This window comes from Callorhinchus milii, unplaced genomic scaffold, assembly GCF_018977255.1.
Source record: "Callorhinchus milii isolate IMCB2004 unplaced genomic scaffold, IMCB_Cmil_1.0 Scaffold16, whole genome shotgun sequence".
NCBI lineage: Eukaryota > Metazoa > Chordata > Chondrichthyes > Chimaeriformes > Callorhinchidae > Callorhinchus > Callorhinchus milii.
This window is the reverse complement of record NW_024704757.1, coordinates 5,530,260-5,557,116: the sequence shown is the minus strand read 5'-3', so window position 1 is coordinate 5,557,116 and position 26,857 is coordinate 5,530,260. Positions and strand designations below refer to the sequence as shown.

At 48.4% G+C, this 26,857-nt stretch overlaps 1 protein-coding gene across 4 annotated transcripts; it reads left to right on the top strand.

Moving 5' to 3' along the window:
* Window positions 1–7,109: 7,109 nt before the first annotated feature.
* Window positions 7,110–25,998, top strand: kcnj12a (potassium inwardly rectifying channel subfamily J member 12a). Of its 4 annotated transcripts, XM_042341192.1 has the most exons (4): window positions 7,378–7,544; window positions 18,803–18,990; window positions 24,033–24,384; window positions 24,569–25,998. In XM_042341192.1, exons 3-4 carry the CDS (start codon window positions 24,310–24,312, stop codon window positions 25,481–25,483), a joined length of 990 nt encoding a protein of 329 aa, XP_042197126.1. In that variant the 5' UTR covers window positions 7,378–7,544; window positions 18,803–18,990; window positions 24,033–24,309; the 3' UTR covers window positions 25,484–25,998. The 4 variants fall into 4 exon arrangements, with proteins under 4 accessions (XP_042197124.1, XP_042197126.1, XP_042197123.1 ...); XM_042341190.1 differs by lacking the exon at window positions 7,378–7,544 and adding an exon at window positions 7,110–7,254 and having other exon boundaries at window positions 24,033–25,998; XM_042341189.1 differs by having other exon boundaries at window positions 24,033–25,998.
* Window positions 25,999–26,857: the final 859 nt, after the last annotated feature.

The following is a 26,857-nucleotide window of genomic DNA, read 5'->3' as shown; positions in this document are numbered from 1 at the left end:
CACAACCAGTCAACATTTTTCTCCAGATAGCTAACCAAACTCCCTCTTGAATTTGCTGACACAATCTGTCTCTGGCATCACTCTGGTTCCATTCCCCACACTCGCTGCTCTCCGAGCAAAGTCATTTCATCTGCGTTCTCGGTTCTTTCTCCCCCGTTCGGAGCGCGAGCCTCCGACACCCTTTGACACGACTCAAGTCCCTGCCCACCAAACACCAATGACGGTGGACTCCCCCGGTCACTGTCAAGGCGGCTTGGATTTCTGAAGGCAATTTGTGGAAGAAATCATTGACTGGGAGGTAGTTAAACACTGGCTGAGAAAAAGATTAAATAAACAGCACCTACTGGGCTCCAAAAACTCATTACCTTTAGTATTGCTGCACAATTCAGATCAGCTGTCCCACAAATCCTTTTGTGGTGATTGCAAGTACACCTTAGACTTCAGGCGACGTTAGGCATTGGGTTTGTTACACGCAGGATGCTTAGACACAAAGGAAATCTGCAGATTGCAGGGTTAGCGCCGAACACAATGGATTTCAATCAAGTAATTGAACCTTCCATTGTTGTACTGGTTTCCCTTTTTTTGGTCGTCCGGGTGTCTGACACGTGCGGAAACCCATCACCGTTGCTTAAGAGCAACCAAACCAAACTGAGAATTCCATGCAGCCCACTTACAAGTGGAAATCCCGGAGACAGATCGTTGGAATAGAATGCGCTCTCTCTCTCTCTCTCTCTCTCTCTCCCTGGAGGGACATATCCTGCTTACCCAATTCCGGAAAGTATTAGGCGCAGGTTGGCAATTTAATTTAATGAATTTGCTTTCTTAAATGGGCTCTCTTTCGGGTGAGATGTTGAACCAAGGTCCTGTCGTCCTGTCTTGGTGATGTAACCGGTAATTTTATGGAATTTATGGTGCTATTTGGAAGAAAAGCAGGGAATTTATCCAGGCTAATCTTCCTCCCTCATCCAAAGGTAAAATCACCCAAAGAGATCTTGGAGATCGTTTCCTTCCGACAGCTGGGCAGAGTTGCTCTTACCCAAATAGTACCAGACATTAATCAAGCATGGTAAGCAATTGGCTAAGTATGTCAAAGTATTTAAGTACAGTATGTTACAGGGTTGACATGTGGCTTTTCTGGTGGCCTCATGAGTAAAGGCAAAACAGCAATAGGGCATACATTATGATGCTCTACATCTGTTTTATAAGCTACGAACAGCCAAGCTAGAGGTTGGCATGGATTGAGCTTTGGTATGGATCTAGTTAGGCATGGTTTGAGTTGGCTTGGGTGAGTGTGGTTTGGGCTTGGCATGGATTGAGGTGGTTGAGTTGGTGTTTAATTTGGCAAGGATTGGCTTGAAATGTAAAACAAATGAAAATGGTTTGAAGTAATATATCACAAAGGGAGCAGAATGGAAGAAGGTGACTGGGTAAGATGACGTTTAATGCTATTCCATGATTCAGGCACCAATGAAACCTTCCAGCTGTAATAAATCACCAGCTGTAACCAACACAACTCAAAGACATTAGGTGACAAGAGCAGCAAAATTCAATTACAGTGGATGGATTGGTTTGGCACATTGATTAAGACCCAATGTTTCAGTGAATGGCCATCACTGAGTATCAAGGCGTAGCTTTGGAGTATTGACAAGTACAGCAATGAGTGCCCTGAATACTATAATAAAACACTGTTGGCTTACTACCCACAGAACGAGGCCTCACACACTGATAATGATAGTGACAGAGTATTTTTTTCTAGGTAATATGGTCACTACTGAGTCTGAGGTTTAGGACAGTAATTAATACCTCCACGCTAATACTGATTATGATGTCTAAACACAATTATGCAAATTGCTCTTCTTCTGTCTTCATTCTCAATGCCATTTCCCTGTGGCGTTCATTATGTTTCTGCAATCCCACTCGCTACAAATAAGTGGAGGGCAACTGATGAATTAATAATGATATTAAAGAAATGAGCTGTAAAACGCTGGGATTTCCAATCAGATTTCTTAGTAGGCATTCACCCACAAAGTACACAGTCACTGCACCTGACAAGGAAATTGTGGAGTCCTGTAGCATATTGGTTAGACCACTCACCTTGCAAGTGAGAGGTCCTGGGTTCAATTCCCGGGCATGGTAAAACTTTCTGAGGGTAATAAGCCCTTCAAAAAAAAATGTGCTCACTCAATCTACGACCTACTCTGTGCGCAATTTGCTGCCACATTTCACCCACAAAATACACAATCAATTCACTTTACAGTACATTCTGCAAAGCGTTTTGAGACGTCTCAATGACGTGATAAGGCGCTTTATTAAATGCAAGGATTATGATTATTAAAATCCTGTGAAGCTCTCTGATATGATGTGAAAGGCGCTGTATGAAATGTGAGGATTGTTATTAAATCCGTTACCAATAAAAACATGATTCATTCTTAACATTGCTTTTCAAGGAACTTCTTTGATCTTGGCTGCTATTGGCAACATTGGAGGGGAACAGGGATGGGGGATAGGGGACAGGAGACTAGCTGGGAACAGCTATGGAGTTAGTTATTTCACAGAGGCTGCTGTAACCTGCAGATTGGAATGATGAATGGGCTCCTCATACTAATAGTCTCAGTGACTCTTTCAAGCCAGGTTCCTTGAATGATATCGCCATCATCACCGCTCCCTATTTGAACAAAACTATTAAGAAAATTAAACCTTAAGATGAAAAGGTCCCGATATTAATGCTGCTTCTTAATGCGTTGTTCAGATTAGACAGGTATGTCAAACTACTGCGGATTTCTTAGGATAATACTAATCCTTGCATTTGATATAGCACCTAAAACATCAGAAAAGTCACAAAGAATTGCTGCCAATTGTCATGACGTGGGAGCCAATTAACGCACGGCAAAGCCCCACCAGAGCCGTGAAGAATTCTTATTTCTATGTGATAATTATCACATGGAACGTGTTGTAAAACGCTTCAAGTCTCACCTTTGATTCTCTAATCCAATGCACTTGAGTTGAGAACAAAGGGAACGGAGCTGGCTGAGACTGGGTGAGGCGTTTTTACACAGAAATAATACTAATCCTTGCATTTGACATAGTGCTTCAAAGCGCTTCACAGATTATACTGTAAAGTGTAGTGACTATGTATTCTCTGGGTGAAATGTGGCGGACAATTGCGCACAGCAGCGTCCCACAAATGGTCATGGATTGAGCGAGCGCATTTTTTTTTGAGTTGAGGGATTATTACCCCTAGAAAGCGATCCGCCAATCAACTAACAACTGGGTTCCTAATTACTGTTAGGTAAACAGACGTGTAAGGAAACTTGCCTAAAGGTTTCATCCTGCCCGAAACTCGAACCCAGGTATCTCGCTTGCGAGGCGAGCTCTCCAACCACTACGCCACAGGACTCCACAAACTTACAGCATAGACGTTCCACCAAACTAGTCCATGCCCCAATTTTGACACCCAGTCCCCAATTCTGAGAAATGACAATTTCAAATAAAAGTTGGGGGGGTGGGGGTGGTGGGGGGGGGTTGATTGAGACATAGTGACAGCTAAATTGTCTTTTTACATCCAACTAATTGCAATATTTGCGCCAAGATCGGAACAAATACAGAATACAGTGTTACGAAGAAATGCCATTCATTAACTGAGGCTCTGGATCTGCACATATTAATTATGCAGAACCAATTCTTTTCATTCAGTTTCTAAGTCCTCTATAAAGACCTGCAATATTTCCCCCGAGCACACCAACACACGCCTTTTCAGACTGATCTGCTGTTGACCCGGTCTGGACCAAAGAAAGCAGAGGTAACTGGAAGTGTCCAAAAACCCCTGACTGTCCAGCGCCCGGGGACGTCTTTCCGACGTGAAGGGCGTGAAACAAGTGTAAATTGTTGTTGTTGTTGTTGGTTACTGTGTTGGGATCAGGGCTGCGGATTATGTAGTTTGTTGCTTTGCTTTTACAGAAAATACAGGGGATTGCAAAGGGCTTGGAGTTAATTGTCTGAGGCGAAGTGACAGACATGTGTCACTCACCTCCATTACTGAGCAAACAGGGTGAGTCTTGAAGCTTTATGATGGGCTGAGCGCTTTTCTATCTATTCATTTTATCACTTTTCTATCTCATCATCCTTCCCTCCTTCCATCCCTCTCTCCCTCCTTCCGTTCCTCCTTCCATCTCAGGTCCAAAACCCCCTGACTGTCCAGCATCCTGGGATGTCTTTCCGACGAGAAGGGCGCTATGTGAGTGTAATTTGTTGTTGTTGTTCCATCTCTCCATCCAGATCTCCATCCCTCCATCCGCCCCTCCATCCCTCTATCCATCTATCCACCCAGAGTCCCTCCACCTGATCCCCTCCCCTCCCCACTTTCAAAATCCTCCTTAAGACAACGACAACCACAGAATTACATTTGGATAACGCCTTTCACGTCGGGAAGATGTCCCAAGGCGCTGGACAATCAGCGACCTATTTCTTTTACCAGGCTTTTGGTTTCCTCAAAACTCATCTTCTCCCAGCTCGGGGACCTGTCAGCTTGAGATGTTCTGCCAGCGTGAAAGGCGCTGTATTGATGTTAATTGTTATTGTGGGAATAATGAGGTATGCAGAATTCGCTCACACGTTACTGTGTTTTAAAAAGGTGCTCAATGATATAAGTTGTTTTTTATTGAAAAAGCAACAATTATCTTGTATTGTGTCATCCCTCCAAAAAAACTGTTCCGTGGAAAACGTTCCACCAAAAGTTGAAAGGTGTTGAGGGTCTCCTTCACTTTTCGTTCAGACAGCGAGTGAGCAAAGAGACGAGAAATATGAAAGAATTTAACGGATGAGAAATGAACTGGTGAACCTTAAGAGATTCTTCCTGTTCTGTAGCCGCACAGATGATTGCGCTGTGAGATGGAACTCCACAAGCTCTGCCCTTGAGTGTGCGATTTCAGAGCTTGTGAAGGGTTAGGGCAGGCACCAGGAAGTAATTAGATAGATTTATTTTAGGAAATCATATCGTGGGATAGAGTATATAGTTTGGGACATGACATGTCAAGTGACTGCCAGGATGGTGGAAGGCGAAACTGGATGGACCTCAAAGTTGGTTGGTGGGGCTTATTAGAGGTGGTTCAAATTTCCGATGGGCATGAAAAAAGTAATATAGAAAACTGTTGAAGCTGTTGAAAACTTAGCTTGAGGCTTCGCCTTGGCCGGGAATCGAACCTGAGTCCTCTCGCTTGCGAGGCTTGTGCTCTAACCACTACACTATGGGACTCCCCAGTTTGAGTTGGATTACATGTGTGCCGTTAAGCAAGGTGTGATCGAGGCACGGGTTGTTGGATTGGGTGACGCATCGGTTTGTAGAGGGGCTCCTTTGCGCCCTCGGCAGATCAGGGTGGAGAGATAGTTGCTTGCAATCTATTTATTATACTCTGTGTGTGAGCGTGATGTGCAAGGCAGTAGAGTGGTTTGCTTTCAACGAGCATTCCAATATATTTTACGTTGAAGTAGGAATCAGAGGCACAGTTTAGTCACCCCGGAGCTCTCATATTCGAGCGTCAAACAATTACAATCTTCATCATGAGTATCAGCTGATACGTAGCAATGTAATTTTACCTGTATCGGTTGAGCCTGGTGTGTATACAGTATTTATAGCACGTGGAGCTTTATCATAATATAATGCCTCCTCGCTCAGATAACACAAGAGTAAGTATTCTGTTTGCTATTGGGAATCGTATCTAAGAATACACTACAATTTTTGGAGATCTTTAAATGTTTGTACGAGAGTCAAATTAAATCATGTGAACGTAACGCCGTACATGAACGCGATCTAAGTTCTGTTTAATAGTTCGCCACTCGAGTTATTAATAATAATTACCCTTCCATTTGACATAGCGCCTTATCGTGTCATCTCAGAGCGCTTCACGGGATTGAAGCTGCGAGGTTTCTTACCAATTGCGATCAAAATAAAATGTGGAGGCGTAGTGGGACGTGAAAGGCACTCTATAAATGTCATTTTGTTGTTGTTGTTGTATGACAGCAGGCGTTATAATTGGTCTTATGCGTTCCGAGGCGCTATCCTGTGCGAAAGGGCGCTATGCAAATGCAAGTTGTCGCCGTAAGTACCCTACACCCGTCCTTAGCCGCAACCTTTGGTGATCTCTCCCTTGATCCTCTCGGTCCCGCCCTCGCATTCTCTATCCGTCCTCGAGTCTCAGCTCAAAGGTCACCCCTTCAATAACAAAATAAAAAGAATTCGGTCACCCCATCCACGACTGTTTGTGGGACCCACCACCCCCACACCCACCCACCACCCGCCCAATTGACCGCCGCGTTTCGCCCACAAAATACACGGCCGATGCCCGAGAGACGCGCACAGGATCAGAGCGAAGCTGGAGCCAGTGAGGCTTCTCCCTCCCTGGGACATATGTAACCAGTCAGTTTGGTAGTTAGTTTATCTGATCTGAGCAACTTCTCTGCAACCTCCCCATTAAAGGAGGTGTGGTACATGCGCAGTGCTGGGAGATATGATCTGATGTACATGCTGTAGGATCAGGTAACTAACTGGACAGGGAATAAAAAAAGCTTTCTCTCTGTCACTCACCCAAAGAGCCAGACAGACACTGTCCAAACTCACTCACTCACTCACTCACTCACTCACTCATTGCAAACCCTAGAGAGAGACTGAGTGGGAGAGAGAGAGAGAGAGAGAAAGGGAAAGACACAGACAGACACACACACACACACACACAGAGAGAGACACACACACACACACAGATAGCTCTTACAGCAAAAGCTCTGACAGCAATCGAGAGAGGCAGACAACGACTGAGCAAAGACTCCTCTAAGTCAAGCAAGTGAACCATCTCGTGGTTGCAACTAGGATCTCGTGTGTGCATGTTGTGTGTGCGTTGTGTGTGTGTGCATGTGTGTGTGTGAAGTCATGCAATCACACATGCAATAACTAGTCCTTATTTTACCCCACTCTCTCTCTCTCTCTCTCTCTCCCTCTCTCCCTCTCTCTCTCCCTCCCTCCCCACCTCCAAGACAGACAGTCTCACATGTGCATTTTAGGGAGAGCTGGTTTTGATGGGGAGAGGAGAGGAGAGGGAGAGAGAAGGGGGTGGTGGAGGGTGGGTGGGGAGGAGGGAGGGAGGGAGAAAAACGAGGATGGATTCCTATAACAGTCCTTTTGCATTTGAGATGGATTTTCCCAATGCCATGGATTTGAACGGTGGACACACGCAGGAGGTTTAATCTGAGGTGAAACAGATAAGAGTGAGTTCCTAAGTTCTCTGCACACCCCCACTCCATCTCTCTCTCTCTCTCTCTCTCCATCTCTCTATCTCTCTATCTCTCCATCACCCCCCACCTCCCCCCCCCCCCCCCCCATCCCCAACCCCCTTCCACCACCACCTTCCCCAGGATTACCATTCGCTGACTCCCCAGCTAGAATGCGCTTGGCAGCCCGTTTGGGCAAAGGATGGACCAAGATGTGCCTGGTTTCTCTCCACCAGTGGCTTAAGTAGAGACCTGGGAAGCTTGGTGGCTTGGATCTGATAATAAAGGTAAGAGTGTGGGGAGAAAGGGGGAGAGGGGGGAAAGGGAGAGAGAGAGAGAGAGAGAGGGAGAGAGGGGGGAGAGGGGGAGAGAGGAAAAGGAGATGAAGAGATAGAGAGAGAGAGAGAGAGATGGAGGGGAGGAATTCAATCACTTTAAAATGCCTTTTTCTAATAATCGATGTTGATAACTTTGAATGGATCGATAGTTGTAGAGTACAGTACACACACACACACACTGGATGTGTAGCTGCACTGACATACAGTGCGCAGTGAGCTTTTCCAGACACCCCCATTTGCTTGTGAAATGCAATATATCTCAATATATATTTTAATGTGTGTATATATATATAATACACGTACACACATGGAGGTATATTGCATTTCACAATGATCTTTTAAAAGATAATTAGTATCTTTTAAAATAATCTTTATTTAAACTGCTCTGTCGCTATGTGTTGTATTAAAAAAATGTTTAACTCTCTCTCTCTCTCTATATATATATATATATATACAGTAGATATAAAAGTTAACTCACAAGCCAGTCCCTAAATAAAATGCAATGAAACGTATTTGGGAAATCGACACGACTGAATGTGGTTCTCAAACATTTGTACATTAATATTCCCCCTCCCCAGTTAAAACAAGAGGTAACTGCGGATTTACCCCCTTCACCCCCCCCCCACCCCCCATTTTCCCTTTCCCTTATAGATTATGTCACTGTCAATGTCAGTCGCTTGCAATTTCTTTTAAAAAATAATTTAATGTCTGTCTGTCTGTCTGTCTGTCTGTCTCTCTCTCTCTCTCTCTCTCTCTCTCTCTCTCTCTCTATCTATCTATCTATCTATCTATCTATCTATCTATCTATCTATCTATCTATCTATCTATCTATCTATCTATCTATCTATCTATCTATCTATCTATCTATCTATCTATCTATCTATCTATCTATCTATTTATCTATCTATCTATCTATCTATCTATCTATCTATCTATCTATCCATCTATCCATCTATCTATCCATCTAATATATGTAGTGCAATTAAATTGTGATTCCAACGCTAACCAGGGTTTGTTATTTTAAAATATAAGATCTATCTAATGTTTTTTAGTTGCGAAAAAAAAACGACTTCTCCGAAACAATAAATAAAACCGCTTCCACATCGAACGTTTAGCATTGGCAAATAAACTTGGTAAAATAATTGAACATATTAATGCTTCCAATGTGCCATCCATCACTTGTTCCCTGTCATTCATTTTTCTTTTATTGTCACTTGCAATGAAATGGAACCAGAAAATATATATATATGGCTGAACATCTATCCCGGATCAATAACCCCATTTGGTAATTTTATTGGATAGGCTGCAAAGCATACAACAAAAATTAATCTCCCATCGCCATATTTCACCCCCAATGTATAGCCAGGCAAAAGGATTTTAAGTTCGGCTGCAGGAGTTGTGCTTTTGTCTGTCTGACCTTATGGGTAGCTTATCTGTATCTGTATTAATATCTGCCTGCCTGCTTGGTTGTCTCTTTCAGTGACAGAGCAGAGGGGGCAGATTATTTCGAAGTTGATATATAGCGCACACAGAGAGCAATACAAGCAAACCCCAAATGTCCTAAAAGCTGAATTTAAAGCAAGCGAAAGTCTCTGAGTTCTTTGGGGGGAGGGTGGGGGGGGGGGGGATTGTGGTTGGGGGGAGGGTGGGTGGAGTGGAGGGGGGAGAGTGGGTGGCGGGGGAAAGGAACCCAGATTCTTTGCTGTCATATTTCTCTTCATCTGCGCTGTTGCATTAGCGGATCCACGGCAGAAATAGGGAACAGTTCCAACAAGCAAATAGGATTGTGTGATATGCATTGGGTGAACCGGACACCAAGCAGAACTGAAGGTTGATGTGAAAACCTGTTGGTTAAATTGGCTTTGGCACATTCCCAGTTGCTTGGTTCTCCTACTGTTCCCTCCCAACTCCCCCCCCCCCCCAACTCCCCCAAACCCCCTCCCCCCCCCCCCCCCCACACACACACTCACACATTAACACACATACGCACACCTCTGCTTTTTGGGGGAGATGGTCAAACCCATTTACAGGTCTTTTTTCGGGCGTGTGGTTCACAGTACCAAGGGAGAGGTCCATAAGAGAAATGGCTTGACAGCCTGGCTCAGTGGTAGCGCTTTCAGCCTCTGAGTCAGAAGGTTGTGGGTTCAAGCCCCACGTCAGGACTTGGAATCACACAGTCTGAGCTGACAGTCCAGTACAGGCCTGGGGGTGTGCTGTGTTGTCGGAGGTGCCGTCCTTTGGATGGGATGTTAAACCGAGGTCCTGTCTGCATATTCAGGTGGATGTTAGGGATCCCGTTCGATAAGGGACTTGAGTTTCTCCCTGTGTGTCCCGGCCAATAATCCCCCAAATAAAATTGGTCACTCACTTTATGGCATTTTTGGGGACGCTGCTGTGCGCAACTGGCTGCCGCGTTTCGCCCACAAAATACACAGTCACTCCACTTTACAGCATATCCTGTGAAGCGTTTGAGACATCTCAATGATGTGCTAAGGTGCTATATCAAATGCAAGGATTATTATTTTTATTAGTATTATTGTTATTGTAATCAAATACATTTCGGTGGAAGGGAGAATGAATCAGAGAGAGAGAGAGAGAGGAGGAGAGAGACAACACCGAGCAGGGGGAGGGAAAGTAAATGCAAAAGAGCCAGTGGGGGGGACAATAAAGGGGAGAGAAAGTTAGGAGATAGGAAGGAGGGTGAGAGTTAGTGTTATTAGCAAGCAAGAATACACCCAGGTTAAAACATCAAAGAACTTCACAGTAAGGGAGCTGGCAAATGGGATTTAATGAGATGAAGTTCAATTAAAATGATTGGGCTCAGGGGGGAATGGGGAAAGGGGGAGGGGAGTGGGGGAAGAGATCAGAACAGGAGCGAAAAGTTAAAGCAGCGGGGGTTTGAAACATCATTGACGAAGTAATAAAAAGGGATAGGAGAAGACCGAGGTAAGCAGAGATAGAGAAATGGGTAGCTGTTAAACACACTCGCACAAAACGATTTAAAATGCACCTGTTGAGAAATAATCCAGACTATGGTTACATTATATCTATATATCTATATGTAAATGCACATATATACTATCTATATATGTATATTACTAGGGAAAATTATTCAAATACAACTATTCTCGCTGCGCTTTGCAGGAAGAAAGAATGGGAAATTTAGGCTGCAGCAAGATATGTACCTTGTGTCTACTGATATGTCTGCACAGAACAGAACGGTGCAAAAATCGTCGGTGTGAGCCGTTAAACCAACGAAATAAGGGTTATCAATAATAAATTATAATAGTAACCCTTGCATTTTGCTACAGCTCCTTAGCACGTACCAACGCCAACAGCGGCGCCCTTCAGGCAGGATAGCATCTCGGAGGCTGGGCGGTGACGGATTTGGATGTTGAGGGAGGGGAGAAATTGGGGGGAGCGGGGTGGAAGGGGGTGGGGGGGGTCGCGGGCGGTGGGGTGGCCGTAGGGAGAAGGATCTCAAAGCGCCTCACAGAGTTGCGTGTCGGGTAGCGACGGTACGTTTGCAGGCGAATGAATCATTGAGGCCCCAGAGTGTAATTTGGTCAACTCTCGTCTGTTCCTGAACCGGAGGCGTTCTGAGTTTGAAAAATTCCAGAGACAGATGTCTCCATTGTGCAGAGCGATCTGCTGTGATCTTAGCCACATTGTTGTGTGGATGGATAGAGAGAGTTACGTCCAAACTGGAGCTTTGCAGCGGCTGATAAAGAAACAGCGAAACAGTCGCTGGAGACGGGCCAATCGTTAAGAGTTTTATTATTTTTTTACATATAAAATCATTTTGTAAGACTGCTGTAGAGGAGGATTTTTTTTTCTCTCCAGATAAACTTATAAGTAAGTGGCTTATTTTTTTCTTGGTTTTGAATTTAAGATTTTTTTTATAGACCGTTGCAATTTGGTGTGTTTACAAGAAGTTGCATTTATACTGTGCCCTTATATGATACATGGCATTGCGAGGCGCTTAAACACTGAAGCTGTTAAACCAGGGCCCTGTCTTTGCCTGGCCAGGTGGATGTTAAAGATTCTGGAAAGATCAACTTGAGGCATCGACGGTTTTGGAGACCCGACCAGGAATCCCCCAGTCTGAGTCGCATTCAGTCCCGTGCTGTCTGAGTCAATTTGGTGGGTGGCATTGAGCTTCAGAGAGTTTCATTCCCACCCCCTCCCCTCCCCTCCCCGCCCCCCACTCCCCCAACCCCGATTGCCCCCTGCCCCGATTCGGAGATATTAACACTCTCACTCAGTAACGGTATTCCCACCCGGGAGGATGGAGTGGATCGAGCTTTGCTCATTGGCAAAGCCAGCCAATGTCTCTCGGGATGGCTGGCTGACCCGATGACTATAGTGACTCTGCTCTGTGGGCAGGTGTTGCACAGTCAGCTGATTCCAATCGTCAAACCTTGCTGAGCGCTTGCTGAGTAGAGACGAGTTTTGATGAAGCCCTGCGTGCCGATAGAGTGTCTCGTGTAGGAGAGCCGTGGGGATGATTCCCCAATGCTAGAGCCTGACCCAACGATTTAGACAAGCGAGGGGTCTCCAGTCTTGAGAGAAGACGGGACCTTATAGAGTCTAAGCTGCCTCTCCATGGCAGTGTTGCTGAATTATCAGAGACCCTGTTCTTCAGATGAGAAGATAAACTGAGGTCCCGTCTTTGCCTGTTTAGGGGATGTTAAAAATCCAGTGGCACGACTTGAAAACAGAAGGGAGTTTTTCCCTCCCGGGGTCCTGGCTGACAATCGCCCAGATAAAATAGGTCAGGCGATTTTTGGCTCTTTGTGGGGACGTTGCTGTGTGCAAATTGGCTGCTGCGTTTGCCTGTGAAATACACAGTCTCTGTACTTCACACGAGAAAATACAGTCTCTGTACTTCACAGTAAAATCCAGTGAGATGCTCGATGGCACAACAAGACCCTGTGTCAAACGCAAGAGTATTATCACTGCTCAGTGTCGTGTCTCACTGCACCCGACAGCACCCAGACAGTGCACTGTAGCTGGAGTGTAAGAAAGGCTTCCCTCATTTATTGCATAACGCATATCACCCTCTTTGTAACACATGGGATTAAGCTCTCCACGTGGCCTAAACTGATGCTCACTGTTTAATCCGATTTAAAAATACATGAAACTGAGATGTAAGAGGGAGCGTTACCAAACAGGGGGCTATGGGTGAGGATGTGTCTTAAGAATAAAAGAGAATTTTTGGGGGAGGAAAGTTGAAGATTAAATGGGCCAAACTGAGAGCCTAACCCAGCTGGTGTCCAGCGCTGTGCCCACAATTGCTTTCCTTGTTTCTTCACTTTTATACCCACTGGTGTTGGACTGTCCATCAAACTTTGGCTTCTCCACCTAGGATCAGGGTTAACGGGAGCTGAGTGGGATGATTCCCTGCCCCCAATGACTAGTTCTACGACCATACTTTGCAGTCTCTGTGCGAGTGGACTAGTCGTACTTGCCCATTCCACCACGCCATCCAACCACTTTCACTGCGTGTTGCATTGCCATCAACTTTTCCAGCCATTAAGAACCTGGGTGATTTAGGCAAACCTTAGGCAAGTTTTCTTACTCCACACACCTCTGTTTACTTGGCAGTAAGTAGAATCCTGGTTGTTAGTCGATTGGCAGATCGCTTTTCTGGGGGGCTAATCATCCCTTCAAAAAAATAATTAAAATAATAATAATAATTTGGTCACTCAATCCACGACTGTTTGTGGGGAGGCTGCTGTGTGCAGTTGGCTGCTGCGTTTCGTCCACAAAATTCACAGTCAATTCACTTCACAGTATATTCTGTGAGGCGCTTTGAGACGTCTCAACGACGAGATAAGGCGCTGTATCGAATGCATTATTTATATGCTGTTCTCATTGCTCTCACAGGAGCAGGTTATTTGTTGCCCTCTCCGCTGTGCTAATTTGAGGACCTTCCATGTTCATTATTGATTTCCATTATAGTCTTCACCCCCCCGGGATCTCTTACGCTGTTCTTAATTCTTTCAGCTGTAGTTTTGTGAAAAAAAACCCCACAATGTTTTGCTGACATCTTCTAAGATACGATTTACATTTCTGTGGCACCTTTCACATTGAGAGGACGTCTCAAAGTGCTTTGAAAGGTGCAGTGACTGTGTATTTTGTAGGGGAACGCAGCAGCCGATTGGTGCACAACAATATTCCACAAACAGCCGTTGGAGAGAATGGCCAGGACACCACGAGAGAGAGAGAGGGATAGAGAGAGAGAGAAAGAAACTCCCTTCTCCTTTTGAATGGTGCCGAGGGATCTGTTAAGTCGACCTGAAAGAACACGGGGCAGTGTTCTGGAGCCCTTAATAGTGCGGTGGGTGGTGGGGTGGGCGGGGGGGAAGGGAGGCAGGAGGTGACCGTAAGCACGGTCAAAGAGGAAGGTCTTGAATTGTGATCTAAAAGAGGGGCGGGGGGAGGGGCGGGCAAGGCGGAGGAATCAGGGACCAATCAAGGAGGTGAAACAAGGGCAATGGAGCTCTTTCCCACTCTGGGCCGGCCATTGTCAACAGCAAAGTGCTGCCAGGTCAGGAGCAGAACACGCTGATCGAGAGCGCAGTTCTCTCCGCTGGATGAGCTCCTACCCCCTACTGCTCCACTGTGAATGTTCCCAACGCCCAGGCCAGCTGTCCCCATCACACGCATCAGCTGTTCTTGTAGTTTCTCTGAATGAGTTTGCCAATATGCACCAAATTACAGGCTTTGGGACTGGAGCCCACTCGGGTTGTGAACGCTCCCAAACCCCCGTGTTATACTCACATTTACACAGCGTCCGACAGGCAGGCTGACACCTCGGGTTGTTTCGCGGGGACGGGCTTTGTTTGGTTCTGGCAGCCGGGTGTCCCGACGTGCGCGGAAACCCGTCACCGCGCTTAACGAGGCCCGAACCAGACCGCGATTTTTCACGCGTCCCTCCCACCTACACGTGGAAATGCCCGAGATACGACAGCAACTTGTGTTTATATAGCGTCTCGGAGCGCTTTACTGATGTCGGAGCCAGATGTCGAGCTGGGGGTGGGGGGGATATTTATGGAATGAAATGGAATACGCGCTCTCTCACCTGGAGCGAATTAATCCAGAGAGTATTACGTGCAGGTTGGCAAGAGCCAAGGCTTGGGGAACTCAGGGTGTGCGTTGGAGTAACTCCTGGAGTCGAACTGGCTAAAATTGCACAGCTTACCAATGCCAAACTGAGGTGGAGAAGGGGGGCGAGGTGGAGAGTGGGGGGCGAGGTGGAGAGTGGGGGGTGAGGTGGAGAGTGGGGAGCGAGGTGAAGAGTGGGGGGCGAGGTGGAGAGTGGGGGGCGAGGTGGAGAGTGGGGGGCGAGGTGGAGAGTGGGGGGGCGAGGTGGAGAGTGGGGGGCAAGGTGGAGAGTGGGGAGCGAGGTGAAGAGTGGGGGGCGAGGTGGAGGGGGGGGCGAGGTGGAGAGTGCGGAGCGAGGTGAAGAGTGGGGGGTGAGGTGGAGAGGGGGGGGGCATGGTGGAGGGCGGGGCGAGGTGGAGAGGGTGGGGCGAGGTGGAGAGGGGGGGCGAGGTGGAGAGTGGATGGGGAGATGGAGAGGGGGGGGTGAGGTGGAGAGTGGGGGGTGAGGTGGCGAGGGTGGGGCAAGGTGGAGAGGGGGGGGCGAGGTGGAGAGTGGGGGGCGAGGTGGAGAGTGGGGGGTGAGGTGGAGGGGGGGGGCGAGGTGGAGAGTGGGGGTGAGGTGGCGAGGGTGGGGCGAGGTGGAGAGTGGGGGGTGAGGTGGAGAGTGGGGGGTGAGGTGGAGAGTGGGGGTGAGGTGGAGAGTGGGGGGCGTGGTGGAGAGTGGGGGGCGAGGTGGAGAGTGGGGGGTGAGGTGGAGAGTGGGGGGTGAGGTGGAGAGTGGGGGGGTGAGGTGGAGAGTGGGGGTGAGGTGGAGAGTGGGGGGCGAGGTGGAGAGTGGGGGGTGAGGTGGAGGGTGGGGGGCGAGGTGGAGAGGGGGGGTGAGGTGGAGAGTGGGGGGCGAGGTGGAGAGTGGGGTGAGGTGGAGGGTGGGGGGCGAGGTGGAGAGTGGGGGGTGAGGTGGAGAGTGGGGGCGAGGTGGAGAGTGGGGGGTGAGGTGGAGAGTGGGGGGTGAGGTGGAGGGTGGGGGGCGAGGTGGAGAGTGGGGGGTGAGGTGGAGAGTGGGGGGCGAGGTGGAAAGGTCGATGAGGCAGCGAGGTGGAGCGAAGATGGTTTGTTGTTGAAGGCTTGGCCATCGATGGAAACAGTTAGGGGGAGGGGGAAGGGGAGCTGAAGGGGAGGTGAGGCGCACAGTAACCCCGAGTTGATCAAGCAGAGGGGACGAGCTGAACAGTGGGGAAAGGAGAAGATCAGGGAGGTGAGGAAGTGCGGAGGGATTTGTAGGTTAGGATGAGGACGTGAGTTCCTTGCTCGGGTCCAAATCCTTGACTGTCCAGCGGCTTGGGACGTTGTTCTGACGTGAAAGGCGCTCTACAATTGGGATTTGTTGTCGTCGTCGTTGTTTGAAGTCGGATCGAGTAGTCAGGGAAATAGTGGAGCCTGGAGAGTCATAGAGTCCCAGAATTATACAGCACAGAAGGAGGCCATTCGGCCCATCGTGTCTGTGCCGGCTCTTTTAAAAGAGCTTCCAAATCAATCCCACTCCCCAGTGCTCTCCCCACAGCCCTGCAAACTTGTCCTCCCCAAATAGTAATTATCTACTTCTCTCTTAAAAGTTGTTATCGAATCGGCTTCCACCAGCCTTCCAGGCTATGCGTTCCGGATACCAACAACTCGCTGCGTGAAAAAGTTTCTCCTCACCTCCCCTCTGTTTCTTTTAACAACTATTTTAGATCGGTGCCCTCGGGTTACCGACCCACCCGCCAGTGGAAGCAGTTTCTCCTTTGAGGACTGGGGTGAGGATACGTGTGGTGGGGTTTTTTAATGATAATAATAATAATAATAATAATAATAATAATAATAATAATAATAATATAATCCATGCCTTTGACATAGCGCATTGAGACGTCTCAAGGCGCTTCGCAGAGTATACTGTAAAGTGAAGTGACTGTGTGTCCTGTGGCGAAACAACTTTCGCGACGGGAGGACATGAGCAGAGGTACAATAAGTGTTTTAACAGCTCGATCGTTGCTTCTATGCTTGGTGACATTGGACCGGCTGATGATATAATTGTTTCTTTTTTAATCAGCCTCAAGTGCCCATCCTTCTCTGGGAAGACACCATCCTGAGTTACGTGGCAATATTCCTCCGCATTAATGAAATCACTACATAACCTCTCACAGTCTTCATTCAATATCATTTCAGATCGGCTTTGCAATTTTGCCAGCCTCATTAGCATTTTATTAACATGGTCTCGTATTAAAACAAAGATGGGGCTGTCGCTCCTTAAAGGCGAGGCGTCATCTAATAATAGTTACAAGAGAGTCCCAAGAGGCCTCGCAGAAATGGTTTCGCTCGAACGCCCCTGCTAACATGGTCTATAAATGCTTTATTCGCCCCTCGAAGGCAATGCACTGTAAAAGTGTGTGGAGAAAGAGCACGGAATTGGGATCAGAATAACCCACTGTGATCCTTTTCGTTTGTGGCTTGGCTCAATAACTGAGGGCACCTGTAAGTGTGGGAGGGGTGTGGAGGGGGGGGGGGCAGCCTGGCTCAGTCGGTAGCTCACTCGCCTCTGAGTCAGAAAGTTGGGGGTTCAAGCCCCACATCGGGACTTGGTATCACATCGACTACGATGACGTTCCAATGCAGTGATGGGTGGGGGTGTGTGGCATTGTCAGAGGGTGAGATGTTAAACCGAGGTCCTGTCTGTACCTGTTCAGGTGGATGTTAAAGCTCCCGCAGGGCTATTCGAGAGGGAGTTTCTCACTTGATGTCCTGGCCGACAATCCCCCAGATAAAATCGGTCGTTCACTTCATAATAATAATAATAATAATAATCCTTGTATTTGATATAGCGCTTTTCAAGTCTTCTCGACGTCTCAAAGCGCTTCACAGAATAGACCATAAAGTGAATTGACTGCATATTTGTGGGCGAAACGCGGCAGCCAATTGCGCACAGCAGAGTCTCCACAAACAGTCATGGATTGAAGTGACCAATTTATTATTTTTTTTTCTTGAGGGATTATTATTAGGCGTGTGGAGTAAGGAAACTTGCCCAAGGTTTCACCCTGCTGGGAATCAAATCCAGGTCTCTCGCTTGAGAGGCGAGTGCTCCTAACCACTGAGCTACAGGACTCCACAAATATTCGAAGTATTTATATAATAATATAATGAATATTCATGGATGTTTGTGGAGCTTTGCTGTGGGTAAATCGGCTGCCGTGTCACCCGCAAAATACACAGTCACTCCGTGCTACAGTACGTCCAGTGAAGTGCTTTCCCAGCATGAAAGGCGTTGTATCAAACATAAGGATGATTATTATAATTACGATCCTTATTATTGAACCGGGCTGACACAACACTCCAGTGGGAATAAGGGATTGATTTGTGCTGCGGTTCTGATGCATATTGTTTGGCACCGAGGAATGTTGACCCTCGGGACTGAAAGGGCATCTCACATTGTTGGCATCCGTGTGGGCATCGAAACCAGCTGTCCCGTGCCTACCCCACGTGGACCTCAGTTTACAACTCACACTGACATTTCAAGGTCGTCTCCTTTGGATTATTAAAAAAAAATCACGTGACGTGTATTAATAATAATATATTCCTTGCATTTAATACAGCGCTTTATCACACCGTTGAGATGTCTCAAAGCCCTTCACAGAATATACTATAAAGTGGACTGACTGTGTATTTTTGGGGGGCGACACACGGCAGCCGATTGCGCACAGCAGTGCCCCACAAACAGTCGTGGATTGAGTGACCAGATTTTTTTTGGGGTAAGGGGGAGAGTGGTTCCTACTTACCGCCGGGTAAACAGAGGCGTGTGTGTGGAGTAAGGAATCTTGCCTGAGGTTTTCTCCCGCCTGGGAATCGAACCCGGGTCCTCGCGCTTGCCAGGCGAGGACTCTATTATTGGAAACGTCCACAAAAAATAGACACTTTACTATTCCGTGAAGCGCTTTGAGACGTCTCGAACACATGATAAGGCGCCATCTCAAATGCAAGGATTATTATTATTATGATTAATATTATTATTATAGATATGGTTGCCGTTACGCTGACCTTTCTCCCTCTGCTTTGTGTTGTGTTCTCAGAGTTGCCTGGCGACAAAGGGTGTGGGGGCCAGTGTCACCTCACAGGGACCCCCACACGCTGGCACCCCCAGGGGGAGAAGCCACCCGCAAAGGAACCCCTCGGAGCCCCGAGGTGATGAGCCCGCCCTTCACTCCCTCATCCCCCCTTCGCCACGTGCGATAACATGAGCGACCGTTTCTCCTCCTTGGTGAGTAACTGACCGGCTCCGGCTTTTGTTTGGCGCTGTGTAGGTTACAGGTCTGTCTTTTGCTGTGGACATCAATGGGGTGCCATGTTTCCCCACTAACCACCCCCCCACCACCCACTGTCAGGGACTTTGGGGTGAGGGGGGAGCGCTGCACTGTCAGAGATGCCATCCTTCCAAAGGCATGTCTCCCCATCTGTGGCGTTCAGGTGGAATACCCCACCATGCTATTCGGGAAGAGAAGGGGGAGAGGTGGCTTCTCTCTCCCGGGATCCTGGCCAACATCCCACCAGATAAAATTGGCCATTCACTAAGTGGCTGTTCGTGGGGACGTCCCTGTGTGCAACTCGGCCGATGAGTCCGCTCACGAAACACACAGTCACTGCACTTCCGACCTGGGTTCGATTCCCGAGACAGGGTGAAACCCAAGGCAAGATTCCTTACGCCACAGCAAGTAGGAAGTTTAATCTGCGAAGATCTTTGAGATGTCTCAACGACATGATAAGGTACTATATCAAATGCAAGGATTATTATTTTTAATATAAGGATAGAGTGTGCGGCGTCCGGCGTGGAGGGCGCTATATAAATCCAAGTTGTTGTTGTTGTTGTTGTAGAGTGTGGGCACAGAGAGAGAGAGAGAGGAGGAGAGAGAAAGAGAGAGAGAGAGAGAAATGAATGGATGGAAGTTGAAATGAGTAAAGGACAGAGAAAGAGAGCGCATGTGAAGAGTGTAGCTAAAGGCCGCTGAAACCCAAGAGACATGACTGGCTGGGTGTGAGGAGACACCTGTGTGCCTTCCGTTTCACCATCGGTGGCCGCGCTTTCAGCCACTACGCCCCCAAACTCTGGAACACTCTTCCTGTATCCCTCCGCCTTGCCTCCTCCTTCCCCATATTCTGGTTGCGCCTGAAGACCTTCCTCCGTAAGTGAGGAGGTAAAGGTAAGACTTGATGAATGCTTTATAGTTGGGAGGGTGGGGGGTTGGGGGGGGGGGACATGAAGCAGGCTGGTGTTGGCCGAGTTGTTAGGGTCACAGGAAGTCGGGTTTGGGGCGAGGACGTGGATGGATTTGAATGTGAGGCTTCGGACCGCTGGGGAATTGGGAGCCAGTGGAGCCAAGCAAGGACGGAGATGGAAAGGGGTGATAGGCTCACGGAGTCCGGTGAGGGAGAGGACATAGGCTGCACAGATCTCTCACTAACTCTCCTTCTCTCATGCAGGGAATAGATGGTTTCACCTCTACACTCAAACCTTAATACAATCCGAGCAAGTTTTCCATTCATTAATTTGGGTTCCTTTGAAAGAAAAAATACCCAACAACTTTGGTTAAATAATGTTTTATTTTGAGACCTTAGTTCTCTTTGCTGCAGAGAGGGTAAAATATCACTACCGTGAAAATCTAAAAAGAAATCCCGGGAACGAGTGAAGGGAAAATATCATTTAATGATGATAACAATCCTTGCATTTGATACAGCGCCTTATCACGCCTTTGAGACGTTTCAAAGCGCTTCACAGGATGCACTGTAACGGGAATTGACTGCGTATTTTGTGGGCGAAACGCGGCAGCCAATTGCGCACAGCAGCGTCCCCACAAACAGTCGTGGGTTGAAGTGACCACATTACAATTGTTATTTTATTTAACTTAATGCTTAAAAGCGAAAAAAAAAGATGAATAGTAACATTAATAGTGGAGGCGATTGTCAGTCAGGACACGGGGAGAGAGATTGTCTAATGGGAGTAAAAAATAACCCCCGTTTTATGAGATTTTAGAGGAAGAGTTTGGAATAGGATAGTTCCAGGTGCCGGCTTCGGTGTGGAGTGTGTGGGACACTATTGACGGCAATCTGCTATTTGCTAACTGAGAGTCCAGAGTTCAGCTCAGTCGCTGCTCGTGTTAACCTTTTGACGACCGAATGTGAGCAAGCGAGCGAGAGAGTCATGTTTTCTCGGGGAAATCGTAAAATCATAGAATCTTACAGCCCCGAAGGAGGCCGTTTGGCCCATCCTGCCTGTGCCAGCTCTTTGAAAAGAGCTGCCCAACTAGTCCCACTCCCCCACTCTCACCCCGTAGCCCCGCAAACTTTTTCCCATCCAATTCCCCTTTGAAAGCTACGATCAAAGCTGCTTCCACCACCCTCTCAAGCAGCGCTTTCCGGATCGTAACAGCTCGCTGGGTAAAAAAAACGCTAACCCAGTTGGGGAAGGAGAGAGTATGAGGGCTTTTGGCTGCGTTTCTTCCTCTGCCCTGAGGGGTGCTGTGGAAACTATTTCAGACCGCCTGTAAACAGCTGTTGTCACAGAAAAGGGTGGGAGAGTGCACGATAGGATGACACAGTCCCTACATTGCATTATGTGCACCATGGGGATACACAACAACAACAGTTTACATTGATACACAGCGCCTTTCAGGTGGGAGGACGCCTCAAAACGCTTCACAGGGTTTGCTGCAACGTGCAGCGACTGCGTATTTTGTAGGCAGCCATTTTTGCGCACGGCAACGTCCCACATACAGCCACGAAGCAAACAACCGTGCAGCGTCGCGGAATCTTTCGGGTTTCGTCTGAAGTTTTGAGGAAAAGAAATCAAACCGAGCGAAAAGAAAGGGAATAATCTACAAACCCTCCTATCTTTTCTGACGATCTCAGCTTTCTGTCCCTGTGAGCTGGTTGGTGTCTGTACGATGCCCGATGAGCATCGCTTGACAATTTCTCTGCTGTTTCTCTGACTTGGCAAAGAGAATATTTTAGCCAGAAAAGGAAAAACAAATTGCAAGGATGTGGGGGAAAGACCGGGGGAGTGGGATTGATTGGGTAGCTCTTCCAAAAAAGAGCCAGCACCGGCTCAATGGGCTGAATGGCCTCCTTCTGCGGTGCAATATTCTATGATTATATGATTCTATGCACAGGAATTAAATTGAGTGAACAAATTATTTTTTTATTTATTTGGGGATTATTATCAGGTGTGTGGAGTAAGGAAACTATGTTCCTAACTCACACAGCAGTCGATTGAGTGAGCCAGAGACAGAAGGGAACTGAAGAGGAGAGAGAGAGACTGATGAGGAGGGAGAGAGAGAGAGCGAGGGACTGAAGAGAGAGAGGGGGGTGGATTGACGGAAAGGAAAGGAAAGGGGTGTTTAAAGAGCAGGAGAACTAAGAGGCGAACCAGAGAGAAAGAAAGAGAATAGGGGGTGGGCGGGGGGGGGGGGGGAAGTCAGGGAGCGAGAGAGAAAGAACGAAAGACAGCTAGAGAGGAAGAGAGAGAGAAATAGAGAGAGTGAGAGGGGGGTCTGACTGCCATAAAAGCTGATTGGAGGAGCGGAGTGGAATAGAATGGCTTGTGAGGCACTTTATCAGATGACCAGGTCTTTATAAATAGAATCTGTGCTGTGGAAGTGGGTGTGTGATGTGGTGACTTTCCAAGCAGCGTAAGGCCTGAGACAGGGTCACTTTCCGTCAGGCATTGGGTTACCGAATAGGAGCAAACAGTCACCCAACACAGTGATTTCGACTCAAACCACGGAATCACTGCTCGCCTAGTACTGCTTAGTACTGCCTAATACTACCTAGTACTGCCTAATACTGCCTAGAACTGCGGACGACATGACAGAGTGTCTGGGAGGCTCACTTGTTGTACAGTAACTACACCAGGTCAGATGGAGCAATCCAGCGCTCTCACCTGCGAGACAGAAGGTTGTGAGTTCAAGCCTCTATGTTGGGTCTTTGGACTCACATAGTTCAGGCTGACGCTTGGAGGGTTGGGGGGTTTGGGGGTTTGGGGGATGGGGAGAGTGTTGCATTGTCAGAGGTTCACGGCTGTTTGTGTTTGTGCACAAATTGGCTGCCGCGTTTGCCTGCAAAACACACAGTCACTACACTTTGCAGTAAAATCCCTTGAAGCGCTTTGAGGCATCTTAATGATGACGGGACGAGGCACTGCACCTCATGCAAGGATGATTATTTACTGTGGGGTCGGAGCAGTAAGGAAAAGTCTGATAACATCTTTTTTAACAAAACAAATGACTTCTTTGTTTTATATGTGCGCGGTGCCAGAGACTAGTTTTGCAACCGGGGATGTGTGGTGGGGGGAGGTGGTGGGGGTGGGGTGGGGGGCGATGGATCATCTTCCCGTTACCCTCCAAGCTGCCTCTCACAAGATTGTACGAGGCAGAGCGGAGAGCGATGGGAAGGGTGCGGACCAGGAGAAAAAGGCACCATACATCCATACTTACAGCTAAGTGCCTCTAATCCATGCGTGAGATGCAATTGATTGTGTCAGTGATTTTCCTGCCCTTCGATACCCACAGCTTTCACTCTCGTTACCAAAGACATTCCCGCCGGGATCAGGTGTATTATACTTTCTGAACATTGTACAGGCTCGGTATTTGAGAGAGCCGGGTGTGGACTTGATGGGCCGAATGGCCTCCTCCTGCGCTGTAACGTGATCCTAGGATCACGAGAGCCGCTTTTCTCGTTAAGTTTTCACCGAGAGCTGACAACTCTCCTCTGATAATAACGCTGTCAAGCGAATCGAGTGTGCGTTGTGTTTTGTGGGCGAAACACGGCAGCCAATTGCGCACAGCGGCGTCCCACAAACACTCGCGGATTGAGTGAGCAAATTTTGTTTTGCAAGGCGAGGGCTCTAACCACGAACATTACATGACTCTTCATCTCACAGCCCACCCACTCCCACATCCTGCTTCTTCATACATCATCTTGACGTCCACCTTTGACAGCTTTGACAGCCGCATCAATGTCGCTCGGCACATCGGTCTCTGGCGATGTCGCGCGCAGCAGAAACACGACAGTCGTGTCCGATAATGAATCTTTCTGAGAATCTTTTAATGAGGAAGAAAAATAGAAAGCGGGAGAGGAGGTTGCGGTTTCTAACGGGATTCCTTGGTAAGGAAAACTTTAATTTGGTTCCAAGACAAAGACCCCCGTTACTGCATGACCCACATTGTCTTATTTCTGTCCGTTGCAGGTGGATTTAGAAACCCCGCAACACCTCTTTCGCCGTATTGATTGCCTCTTATCTCTTCTCTTAAGGGTACGATGCTGACTGGGTGCCTGTAAGGCAAGCTAAGAGTTCCTGACAGCGCAGCTGAGCTTCACTGCCAGCGACCTGGACTTCCCCGCCCCCAGCTCGTTGGCTTGGGATTGTCCTCCATGAGCCCGTACGAGCGATTCCCATGCTCCAGCCGGGAATGACCAGTGCCCGAGTCAATCGCTACAGCATCGTGTCATCCGAAGAAGACGGGCTGAGACTGACAACCATGCCGGGCATCAACGGTTACGGCAACGGCAAGATCCACACGCGCAGGAAATGCCGGAACCGCTTCGTGAAGAAGAACGGCCAGTGCAACGTGGAGTTCACCAACATGAGCAACAAGCCTCAGAGGTACATCGCAGACATCTTCACCACATGTGTGGATGTGCGCTGGCGTTACATGCTGCTCATCTTCTCCCTGGCCTTCCTGGTCTCCTGGTTGGTCTTTGGCCTGGCCTTCTGGCTCATCGCCTTGATACACGGGGACCTGGAGAGCCCGGCGAAGGACGACGACTTCAAGCCTTGTGTCTTGCAGGTGAATGGCTTCATAGCCGCCTTCCTGTTCTCCATCGAAACCCAGACCACCATCGGATATGGCTTCCGCTGCGTGACCGAGGAATGCCCGCTGGCCATCTTCATGGTTGTCTTCCAGTCCATCGTCGGGTGCATCATAGACTCCTTCATGATCGGAGCCATCATGGCAAAAATGGCCAGGCCGAAGAAGCGGGCGCAGACCTTGCTGTTCAGCCACAATGCCGTCATCGCCATGCGGGACGGCAAGCTGTGCCTGATGTGGCGCGTGGGCAACCTGCGGAAAAGCCACATCGTGGAAGCCCACGTCAGGGCCCAACTGATCAAGCCCCGCATCACGGAGGAAGGGGAGTACATCCCTCTGGACCAGATCGACATCGACGTGGGCTTCGACAAAGGACTGGACCGTATTTTCCTGGTCTCTCCCATCACCATCCTCCACGAAATAGATGAGGAGAGTCCGATGTATGGCATTGGCAGGCAGGACCTCGAGACAGCGGACTTTGAGGTCGTGGTCATCCTGGAGGGCATGGTGGAGGCCACGGCCATGACCACCCAAGCCCGCAGCTCGTACTTGGCCAGCGAGATCCTGTGGGGTCACCGGTTCGAGCCGGTGCTCTTCGAAGAGAAGAACCAGTATAAGGTGGACTACTCACACTTCCACAAGACCTACGAGGTGCCCTCCACCCCACGCTGCAGCGCCAAGGACCTGGTGGAAAGCAAGTTCCTCGTCCCCAGCACCAACTCCTTCTGCTACGAGAACGAGTTGGCCTTTATGAGCCGGGACGAGGAAGAGGAGGACGATGACAGCAGGGTCCTGGACGACCCCAGCCCGGACAGCAGCCGGCACGAGTTTGACCGGTTGCAAGCCACGATAGCATTGGATCAAAGGTCTTACAGGAGGGAGTCCGAGATATGACCACCGGCTTACCACAGAGACCCTTCGTGATCAAGTCCAATGGAAGGTACGGAATACAGAGCATCGTGAGTGCCAAAAAAACACAAAACAAATCGAGGAATGTTAAAGCTTGCTTAACATTAGACCCGACTGCAAGTGTAACACTGGGAGCAATGCTTAAGCACTGAAGAAGAACATTGACTTACAGTGCAGTGGGAGGACTTCAGTACTGTGCGAGTAAGGCGAGAGCTATCACTGTTATGCTTTTAGCGGCTCACGTTAAGACTGATATTATCTTCCAGTGAATGGGATGTTCCTGCAGAAGGTCGCTTTGACGCCGGCACAAAGACATGGTGATCTTTTCAGGGCGGGCGAAGCTGTCAGCTCTTTTAAAGAGAATTTAAGAGGCAGAGTGTAACCCGGTTGGGTTCGGATTTTGCAAAGAGGCATTTGCAAACTGTTCAGTCCAGATTTAACGCTCCTTTCGTGTGTGTGTGTGTGTGTGTGCGTGTGTGTGTGCGTGCGTGCGTGTGTGTGCGCGCGGATACGTGTGCGTGCATGTGTGCGTGCGTGCGTGAGTGCAAGGAAGGGAAAGGGTTTCCCCATCATCTTGACATTTCGCAGGACGTCTGGCGGGCGGAAGCACAAAGTTTAGCGGTGCGCGTGTGTGTGTGTGTGTGTGTGGGCGGGATGGGGGGGCTGGGCGGGGTGGGGGTGGGGGGAGATTACCGCTAGTCCGCCAGGTTAGGCTCAGCCGCCAACCCACCTCCCCCCCCCCCACACCCCCGCAAGCACAATTTCCATGCCAACTTCACGGGCGTGAGGTTAAAGGTGGCGCTGACTTGCCCTGGCGAGAATTGGGCCGGGTTTGCCCGCGAGGAGGCGTCAAAGCCGAGAAGCAAGAATCAAATCCAATCCAATTAAAAAAAAACATCCGTGTCCTCTGACCCTTGAGACGATCACACCAAAACCTCACCCAAAGCAGAGTTTTGTATAAAGAGAGAGAAAAAAATATATCGTTTGTGTTTGAATACAAGAAGCTGGAGAAGATTATACTACTGTACAGAGCTAGCTAGACTGAGTGCTATTATATTAATGTATAGGCCTAGCTAAAGAGAGTGCTATTCCCATATATATATATATATATTTTATATATGTGCAGGCACCGTATAGCTGGGAGGAATAGTGTTATATACTGTACGGACCTGGCCTGGGTGAGTGCTACGGTTAATTACTATCAGGGAGTAATTAAGCTTTCATTGACATTTGGTGGGTCACTCTGTATCATTTGCAATGCCTTCTGCGAAGGCACTGTCTTTGACATCTGTCGTGTGAAACCCTTGTACCTACGATGGGGGTGAGGTACCACTGGGATGTCTGTGGCCTGTCTCACAC

Bases quoted from the DNA above. Each gene is read 5' to 3' on its own strand.
- kcnj12a (XM_042341190.1), top strand. From the start codon at position 24,176: ATGCTCCAGCCGGGAATGACCAGTGCCCGAGTCAATCGCTACAGCATC.